Source organism: Pseudochaenichthys georgianus, chromosome 3 (assembly GCF_902827115.2).
Source record: "Pseudochaenichthys georgianus chromosome 3, fPseGeo1.2, whole genome shotgun sequence".
NCBI classification, from domain to species: Eukaryota; Metazoa; Chordata; class Actinopteri; order Perciformes; family Channichthyidae; genus Pseudochaenichthys; species Pseudochaenichthys georgianus.
In genome coordinates, this window is record NC_047505.1 from 48,716,013 (window position 1) to 48,726,519 (window position 10,507).

The window sequence follows — 10,507 nt, forward strand, 5'->3', positions numbered from 1 at the left end:
ACAGCAGAGTAAATGGTTGCTACTGAAGGTGCTTGTGATTTATAATGCACTCTGCAAGCCAGAGGCTAGGGCTGTGAGGAATATACCCGTAGCTCCTTTTGGAAGGAGAACTGATTCTCGAGCCGTGAAACAAGCACTGAAAAGTGAAACATCGGTAGGAAGCAGGAAGAGGGAAAGAAAGGGAAGGAATGAAAACTCTATACTTCCTCTGCCACTGGAATTCATCAGTGCTTGTCAAGACAGCTGCCCTGAGTAGGCAATGAATTAGTTTCAAGTGTCTGTGTGCTAAAGCAAGCACGAGGAACATTAATACTCCCTAATCAAGGCCTGTGTTGGCAGATTCTCTCACTTGATATTCTATCCTCCACCGGAGACAGAGAGACAAAGCCAAGGAAGACGGGTAAGACACGCGTGGTTAGCTTTGTTGCTAACCAGAGTGAGCGCTGCTCGCAGGCCATGCAACTCTTAAGAGGTTTATAGGTTTAAGGTTATTATAACTTTGTTGGAGTAGAAGTGTTATTCCAATAGGGAAAGCCATGCGACGACACTTTCACGTGCCTTATCGCTGTCATGTCACATTCTGGTAAGAGCAAGCCAACGCAGAGTTTCAAAGAAGCGTGTTTATCTTCAGAAAGTGGTGCATTATCATTTCCAGGACCGACTGTCCCGTGTCAAACTGTCAAATGGACCGAGCAAGAACCGTCGGTACCTGTTCCAATTGGTATAAACGCCTATTAACTCCCACGTTTTGTTATATTTGAAAAAGTCACCGGAGGTAGAACTTTAAAAATATTGTTGCAATCGCCATGACGCCAACACACCAATCTACCCATGTTTGCGAGTACCCCAGCTGGCAGGTAGCGTGCTGTTAGGTGGTCAGTACGTGGTCATTGTGAGCATATGAATATCTTGGCTTTGCAGAGAGTAGCTTAATGCAAAGCACAGATGAAAACAAGACCCAAGTAGGTGAACAGTCCCATCTCCAAGAAGGCGCTAAGCAAATTACGTGTGACCAAAAGCTTTAATTCGAAAGGCAGAAGGATTAGGCTGTTTGATGAGCAGATTTCTGGGTGCAGGCGAGGGGAACACAAAGAAACACTTCTTGCTAATAATCTGTGAACATGTTCTTTAAACCCATCTCTCTGTGACGTGTGTATTCGCTGCACTTCAACCCAACATCTTCCGCCCTTAAGATTAAGAGCTTTTATCGTGTATCCTCTCTCTCTCGTGATTGCTGCTTGATATTTTAGCTTTTGACGTCTTCCTCCGCGCTGGCCTTTTTCCTCAAAGTGGACTTTAATAGATTTAGGAAATGTAACATCTTAGTGTACTTCCAGACAAGTGTATCACCACTCTCCTTCTCTCTCTCTGAAACAACGTGTGGCCTGTTAGATAAGGCTTTGTCTGTGGTTGCTTTGTGTAATGATGTTCCTCTTTCTTCCAGACCTTCCATACGCCCAGCTTGGGAGACGAGGAGTTTGAGATTCCTCCCATCACACCTCCACCGGAGATCGAGTCTGGGATGGGTCTTTCGGACGTGGACTCACCTTACCCAGCGATGCCGGAGCCCCCAGTTAATCACCGGGGTCTGTTAATCCCTCAGTTCCCCCCTCAGAGTATGGATCTGCCCTGCATCACCATCTCACGCAACATGATGGACCAGGAGGCGCTGTCTGTCAACAACGGCCAACCTGTGGTGAGTGTGCTATGTGTACTATAAAGTCCAATCCAATCCACTTTATTTATATAGCACAGTTTAAAAACAGAGGGTTTGCCAAAGTGCTTCACAATGAACATAACATTATAATAAAATATAATATTACACGAATAGATAAAAAAAGCACACATAAGAATAAATACAAGGCACATAAAGGCTATGGACAGACAGTGAAAGCATACAAATAGGTATGACACAGCTCAGACTGACTGGTAAGCGAGGGAAAATAGGTAAGGCTATCAAGAAGTCTGTGTATTGTCTGCGTCTCGAGAAATCCTCATCCGTCAACACACAATTCCTGCTCCAGTGTGTGTCCTTCCTGGAGCTCCAGATGTGTGTATTCACACTAAAGATATGACTTAAATAGAAGCTACTGGACAGCACTGAAATCAGAAGCATGCAGTCCTTTAATGAGGCCTTTTTCTGATCCGTAATGTCACCTTGACAGTTTGTGTGCCCCTCCTGTTGACAGCACATCTGGCACAGCATCTGGCCCTGTTTACCACACAGGAGGTATAAGGTCGCATTGAGTACATGTCATGATGTCATGTGACTTACTGTGAGGTTTTGTTAAAAAAAAAAACACACGTTTTTTTTTCACTGATCCCCCTCTGCAAGGTGAGCAGATGTGAGCAGATCACAGGTGTTAAAGTATACCGGGGACCCAAAAGTGCCACACGTTCACACGTCATATTTTATTCATGTTGCATCCAGAATGTCACACGAGGCGTTCAGAAAAGACACGATGTGTTCGGAGTTGAGGATCAGCGTTGTCTTTACGTGGTAGAGAATTACCCTCAAAGAACTCGCTTCACGAACCTACTTTAACGTAATCCTCCTTCCCTCTGATACGCACGGTCAGACATGGAACAGCAGACCAAATAATCACTGCTTACGTTGATGCCGCTATGTGTGCTTTTGATTGTGAGATTGTTGTCTTGTGCTCCAAGAAGCATTTCCAAATGCCACATTCCTAGAAAGCATTGAGGAGGAAAAATGGAAATGTCACTGGCTGACGAGTCGCCTTGCAGACCTATTAGAGAAGCGGAAGATTCATTTAGGAGCACAGAAAGGAAAGGACAAAGGCATGAGCTGAGACACGGCGTTGTTGATGCTGCGTCTGCTTTGTGAACCACAAACACTGCTTTGAGAAAAGGTGTCATGATCGTTATAGCTGTGTGAATTCTCTCCGACACTTTGTTGAATCGCATATTACAGATATTTATTTACATTCCATATGGGAAGGGGGCTATCGTTTTTCACAGCTTTTTCCTGCTTCTGGCATGGAAAATAATTGCGGCTTTTAAAAATATCTCCGCCGCATACAGTAAGCGAGCCCCAGAAGGCTTTTGCTTAAAGAATTTTCATTTCATGGTCAGTTAAGCTTTCTACATCTGGAAGAAACGAAACCTTGACACCATTACATTCCTGACTGTTCTCACGACTTGCTGGAGGATTAGATTTGATTCTGAAACAGTATTCCTCTTTAACACCGTTTGCGTGGCTCATGTCTCTGATTGTGCGGAGCCTCGATTAAAAGCTGAGAGGAGAATGTGGGTTTCTGCCCCTTGCCTCGTGGCTTTGTCGACGGCACACTACTCACGCGTTATCAGTCATCGCACATTGTACCGCGGGAAGGCTTGTGGCGGCCCTTCATTCCTCCTGTAAATGGGATTGATCCCCAACAGTCTTGTGACAATGCCTTCAGAAATTCTATTCATTGAAGAAGAGAAACGCAACTTTTAAATGAGATGAGTAACGGCGCAGTTCGCAGTGCATTCTACGTACAGAGACAATGATGTACTGAGGCCCTAAGAGGGGTGTTTTGTCATGTTGTCAGCACGCTGATAAAGGAACCTTATATACATGATTACATTCCGTGTTATGTGTTATGGCTGCAGGGGCAAACAAATAAACCGTGCACTATTGCAATTACATTTTTCATCAAGCTCATATTTCCCAAACACATTTTCTTTTCTGTATACATGCGTACTGGTGGAGAATAGTTAGTGTGTGTGGAAGCCTGTCTCTTATCAGAACTTAATGAGAAACAAGCAGTGAATATACCTGGGCTGTTTTCAAAGGCTTCTTCCATGTCAGTGCATTGCCAAGCGTTCTGCTAATTCCTCTCCCCATAATATTCGGCGTATGCTTCGCAAATTGGACACAGATGCCGGGCTTCTACAAAGAGAAATACATTTGCTCAGCTGCAATGTGGCCGGCGAGCCGCAAATCTGAAGTCATTATTTATTTAATCTGATCCCCTAACAAGCGTCTAACTCTCGTGTTTGTCTCCCAGCATGTGTCCTGCTGATTTGTGATTGGATCTCAATAGTGCCAAATAGTGCTGGAGTCAGAGCTGCCAGTATTGCTTTATTCACAATCTCTTCTCGATTGTCTCCCCGCTGCACAGCGAGGGTCTCTGGTTGGGTTCTATTTCAAAAAACACCTGGTGCCTTCGCCACACTTTCAGATTTTCTTGACACACGCACTGAAATGTCCTGAACGATTGGATTTCAAAACCTACAGAAGTCAACTAGTTCTGTTAGATGTTCAAATCAATATTAAGTAGAGATGACCCGTGCTGTCTTATTACATTTAACACTTAGGTGATGCATTATATATGTTTCATTACCAACCAGCTGTTCCACATGCCATTAGCTCTACAGCTGCAAATATATGCTAATGTCTGACAGAAAATAGCGAGTTGGACCGAGTGCAACATGCTAGATGAAAGTGAGGCGGGAAAAGAGATTTGTTGTTCACATGATTTGATATTGTGTAGATTGCAGGGAGAATAATAGCCTGGGCTTTGACTGGTCAAAAAGCACTATACCCTGAATCAAATGGGAAATGTGAGCAGTGTTGCAGAAAGCATGTTTTTCCACACTTCCCTCTTATCTCCCTTCCAAGCCAAGAAGCACTGACATGAGTTGTCCATCAATTTAAGAGAGTGGATTTTTTTTTTCTCGCTCCGTTTCTTATTCCTCTTCTCCCTCGACGGACAGCCATTGTGACATATTGGGTCAGTCAGAAATGAAAGATATTCATGCAGGCATGCAATACTTGTAATGAAGTCTCAGCTTGACCTTCTGCATGATTGATTCTGTAATTTACTTTTCTCAGGCAGCTCTCAAAATGAAATGATGTCATGTTGGACACGTTTGAAATACCCATAATGCATCAGGAGAAATGGTGAAAAGGGGTATGGGTCAGTGGCTGTACCGAACCATGGGGAGGAAACCTATTGGCCTTACAGTGTACGGGAGGGATAGAGGTTTGTTTTTAAAAGAAGGGGTGAGAGGTCGGAGAGATGGATGAACTGAGTGCACACAGCACAGAGAGAAAGAGAGAGCGGTGTGTTTGAGTCAGGCAGGGCAGGGGAAAGAAAAACAATTTATCTTCATGCTATTATAGCCTTACCAGCATTCAAAATTCCATTTTTCTCATTTGGCTTAAGCACAGACTTTCAGCAGGTTGCTGAAAAAGGAAGGGAAAAAAATCAAATGATGTCCCCGTTTAGAAGGGGAGTAAAGGAATATGTGCAGAGCACTGATAAACTATCTTTAATAGGACTGACCTTTCATGCTGGCGAAAGTTACTGGGGGATTCATCCTTATAATTACCATATAGATGATTTTACCCCTCTCCTGCCATGGAACATTTCCAAGAGCTCTGGCATTGATTGAATGGAAATTGAACTTGTTAACATTATGTTCAGCCTGTTACAGCTCAGTACATGGTGCCACTGTTCATACGTTCTCCCCAAATTCTGATTTCCAATATCTTAAAGAACAGACTGCTGCCCGCCTTTCATCGACATCGGTGTTGAGATGCTTATCGCTTGGTGAATGCATAATGTTGCATGTTGTGTCCAGCTGCTGTGTTTATTGGGGAAAGGGTTTCACACATTGTCAATAGGTTTTTCTTTTCATCTGCCACAGTTTCCCAAGCGCTTTTTATGGCTGTGTGTGGAGGGTTGGCTGCTATGTAAAGTGTGGATGGCTGGCCAACAATAATGTACACATTTGCAGCATATTAATAATAATAATACATTTTAATTTTAGGCGCCTTTCATGACACCCAAGGACACCGTACAATTTATTAAAAAAAAAAAAAAAAAAAAAAACGAAATAAAGTAAAAGCTAATAGGCAACAGAACATGATAAAAAAACACAAACAGGAAATCATGGAGGAGACAGTCAAGTGGACACAAATGGGACATATAATGGGGGCACTACAGTGAGTAAGCAGATTTGAATATGGTGGTTGTGACGGCATTCATTTGTTGTTGCAAGCTTCTGATGGCAGTGCTGTCCAGCAGCTTATAATTGCTGTTCACATTAAAAGCAACCTAATGGGAAGTGTTACGTAATAACTTACATTTATCTAAACAAATCCTTTCTTATTAAGGGATTTCATTTCAGCTTTTTAGTGTTTGACCTTAAAAACAGATTGAACACTCCCCCCCAACACACACACACAGTCACACACACAGTCTCTCACACACACACACCTGACTAAGGAGGGCACATCTGGCCACTGTGTACCCAAGATAAGGACTTATTTGCAGATTTACGATGACTATCAAAATATCTAGTTCGATGTCTGCTGTGACTGCCGACAATACTGCAATCAAAATGCAAATGAGAAGGAAGAGGGACACAAATAAACATCCTGCCACCAGATTCATATTCACAATCAAGGCAACCCTTACTTAAGATGATTTCTTTCACCTTGTTTTCAAATCAGACGCTAATACTGACAATGCCATACTGTAGTAAAAAGCACAATTGCGGCTTCAGCACTTATTGCTTTAATAAGTGGGAAAGGCAGATTTAGCAGGCTGTTAAGTGTGATATGATTACGTCTGTAACTGTGGTCATCGGTGCATCTTTTTAAAACACATAACATCCAAAGGCCATTTCTTAAAAATCACTAAAAACGAATGGCAGAACGGGCCATTGCTCCAAGTCAAAACGGCATCTTTGGGATTGGGCAAACGCGTTATTATACAGATGGCCACGACTAATGAGCTCAGTGTGTGCATCTTTGAAGTCCGCAGCGAGCCGAGAGCGAACTGCGAGCCATCGTGTTCTCAGTAATGAAGATGACAATAGCACTTGGAACACGGCGGGTTGCAGATATGTAAATCAGAGTCATTTGGTCACAGGCTTGTTTACTGCAGCGAAAGCTTCCATATTTGAAGCATTGCAACAATATGTGTTAAATTTCCCCCCCCCCCCTAACATCCACCCTCACCTTTCGCAGTCTTCCTCTCAGATGTCAATATAATCCCGCTCTCACTTCATAGATTGTACGTATGATAAGCAGTAGACATATGAGAAAGAAATAGATCCAATATGTTTCCGTCTGAAGTGGTGTTGCAATATTGTTTTTGAAGATGAGCATTCGTAAGGTTCTTTCAATAAAGCCAGGTGTGTGGGTTTGTGATGTGTTGATGTTGGGAGAGATTGGGTCGGTGCTGCTGAATACCAGATGGATGTGCCCAGGGAGAACAAATCACCGTTTTTGTCGTGTTCACGTTGCCTCCTCTGTTCCATGTCAACTCCGCTGCCTTTCTGATCAGTCTTCCCTCCGGGGAGCCTTGTAATTTCATCCTCGCCACAATCAATGCTAACGTGTGGCATGCCCCTTCTCCAGCACTCTTTCAGGAGCCACATGTTTCACCGTGAAAAAAGTGAGAGAGATTTGTTACTACCCCGGTTGGCAGAAGGGAGGCAAACTGTCCGAAGCCCTTAAGCGTCATACCTTCAGCCAGATAATTTATGGAATTGATTATATAGAAGCTGCTACTTTCAGAGTTATAATCTTAAAGTAATGTAGGCGTGCGGCCGCCTTAAACTAAACTGACATGTCGGTGCATGCATGCTGGAGCGGTCTGTTTATCGTGGCATTTGAAGTTATGTACTCAAGCACCGGAGAACTCAGTCCACTGTTCTCCTCCCGGGACCGGCAGTCAAAAGCTGTGTCACAGATTTCCATACAATAGAGTTTTGAAAGTGAGTCGACTGAGCTGTGTAGCCATCTATTACTGGCTTATGAAGTTGGCTCTTTGGGTGTCAAGATAATTTATCATGGCCTGTGATACATTTAGGACCCAGGACTGGTGACATCTGCCTCGTGGCAACCCCATTTCTTCTGTGGTAAAAAGATACAGCTTCAATAGCTTCATGCACTGGGCAGTAGGGCGTCACGGTGAGATGTCTTTGAGCTGGACAAAGGAAAGACGATGAAGCCAAAAGGCAGTATGCAAACAGAGAAATGAATAAGATATTATTACTTGTTAGTCGCTTTTATCCAAGGTGACTTCCATACTCATGTCTCAGGGACACAACGACATGCTGACTGCAGTGGGGTTTGAACCTGTGACTCCCTGACCCGAACACCAACGCGCTACACACCTCCAGATATTGCACTTGGTATTATTTCCTTAACAATCCTTTGCTTTTGTTTTATTTCCTTTACAGAATGTTGGACCAGGCCATCATCGCCAGTACTCGGCCAACCCGGCCATGGTGATGAAGTCCATCATCAGCATGAACAGCCCCAACGGGATGTTATCACGTAATCAGCTGACCACCATCAACCAATCCCAGCTCAACGCACAGCTGAGCTTAAACATGGCGGGACCCAACATCGCCCACACTGCCCCGTCACCCCCCACCAGCAAATCCGCCACCCCGTCCCCCTCCAGCTCCATCAATGAGGACGACCAGGAGGAAGGCAACAGGGTGAGTGAAATGTCTTTAAAGGACACCTATTATGCAAAATCCACTTGTTCACGTCTCTTCTACATCAACATGTGTCTCTTCTTCTTCATGTCTCTTCTACATCAACATGTGTCCCCTCTTCTTCATGTCTCTTCTACATCAACATGTGTCCCCTCTTCTTCATGTCTCTTCTACATCAACATGTGTCCCCTCTTCTTCATGTCTCTTCTACATCAACATGTGTCCCCTCTTCTTCTTGTCTCTTCTACATCAACATGTGTCCCCTCTTCTTCTTGTCTCTTCTACATCAACATGTGTCCCCTCTTCTTCTTGTCTCTTCTACATCAACATGTGTCCCCTCTTCTTCACGTCTCTTCTACATCAACATGTGTCCCCTCTTCTTCGTGTCTCTTCTACATCAACATGTGTCCCCTCTTCTTCATGTCTCTTCTACATCACCATGTGTCCCCTCTTCTTCATGTCTCTTCTACATCACCATGTGTCCCCTCTTCTTCATGTCTCTCCTACATCACCATGTGTCCCCTCTTCTTCATGTCTCTCCTACATCAACATGTGTCCCCTCTTCTTCATGTCTCTTCTACATCAACATGAGTCCCCTCTTCTTCATGTCTCTTCTACATCACCATGTGTCCCCTATTATTCATGTCTCTTCTTCATCAACATGTGTCCCCTCTTCGTCATGTCTCTTCTACATCACCATGTGTCCCCTATTCTTCATGTCTCTTCTTCATCAACATGTGTCCCCTCTTCTTCATGTCTCTTCTACATCAACATGTGTCCCCTAGTCTTCATGTCTCTTCTACATCAACATGTGTCCCCTCTTCTTCATGTCTCTTCTACATCAACATGTGTCCCCTCTTCTTCATGTCTCTTCTACATCAACATGTGTCCCCTCTTCTTCATGTCTCCTCTACATCAACATGTGTCCCCTCTTCTTCACGTCTATTCTACATCAACATGTGTCCCCTCTTCTTCATGTCTCTTCTACATCAACATGTGTCCCCTCTTCTCCATGTCTCTTCTACATCACCATGTGTCCCCTCTTCTTCATGTCTCTTCTACATCACCATGTGTCCCCTCTTCTTCATGTCTCTCCTACATCAACATGTGTCCCCTCTTCTTCATGTCTCTTCTACATCAACATGAGTCCCCTCTTCTTCATGTCTCTTCTACATCACCATGTGTCCCCTATTATTCATGTCTCTTCTTCATCAACATGTGTCCCCTCTTCGTCATGTCTCTTCTTCATCAACATGTGTCCCCTCTTCTTCATGTCTCTTCTACATCAACATGTGTCCCCTAGTCTTCATGTCTCTTCTACATCAACATGTGTCCCCTCTTCTTCATGTCTCTTCTACATCAACATGTGTCCCCTCTTCTTCATGTCTCCTCTACATCAACATGTGTCCCCTCTTCTTCACGTCTATTCTACATCAACATGTGTCCCCTCTTCTTCACGTCTCTTCTACATCAACATGTGTCCCCTCTTCTTCACGTCTCTTCTACATCAACATGTGTCCCCTCTTCTTCATGTCTCTTCTACATCAACATGTGTCCCCTCTTCTCCATGTCTCTTCTACATCAACATGTGTCCCCTCTTCTCCATGTCTCTTCTACATCAACATGTGTCCCCTCTTCTTCATGTCTCTTCTACATCAACATGTGTCCCCTCTTCTTCATGTCTCCTCTACATCAACATGTGTCCCCTCTTCTTCACGTCTATTCTACATCAACATGTGTCCCCTCTTCTTCACGTCTCTTCTACATCAACATGTGTCCCCTCTTCTCCATGTCTCTTCTACATCAACATGTGTCCCCTCTTCTCCATGTCTCTTCTACATCACCATGTGTCCCCTCTTCTTCATGTCTCTTCTACATCACCATGTGTCCCCTCTTCTTCATGTCTCTCCTACATCACCATGTGTCCCCTCTTCTTCATGTCTCTTCTACATCAACATGAGTCCCCTCTTCTTCATGTCTCTTCTACATCACCATGTGTCCCCTATTATTCATGTCTCTTCTTCATCAACATGTG

General features: G+C 43.9%; 1 protein-coding gene across 1 annotated transcript in view; it reads left to right on the forward strand.

Annotated features, from left to right (window-relative positions):
- Positions 1-10,507, forward strand: part of tox3 (TOX high mobility group box family member 3) — a 47,147-nt gene that overhangs the window by 32,281 nt on the left and 4,359 nt on the right. The window contains exons 3-4 of the mRNA XM_071202538.1: positions 1,445-1,696; positions 8,209-8,472. Coding sequence (XP_071058639.1) covers positions 1,445-1,696; positions 8,209-8,472 — 516 coding nt within the window. The remainder of the gene's footprint in view (positions 1-1,444; positions 1,697-8,208; positions 8,473-10,507) is intronic.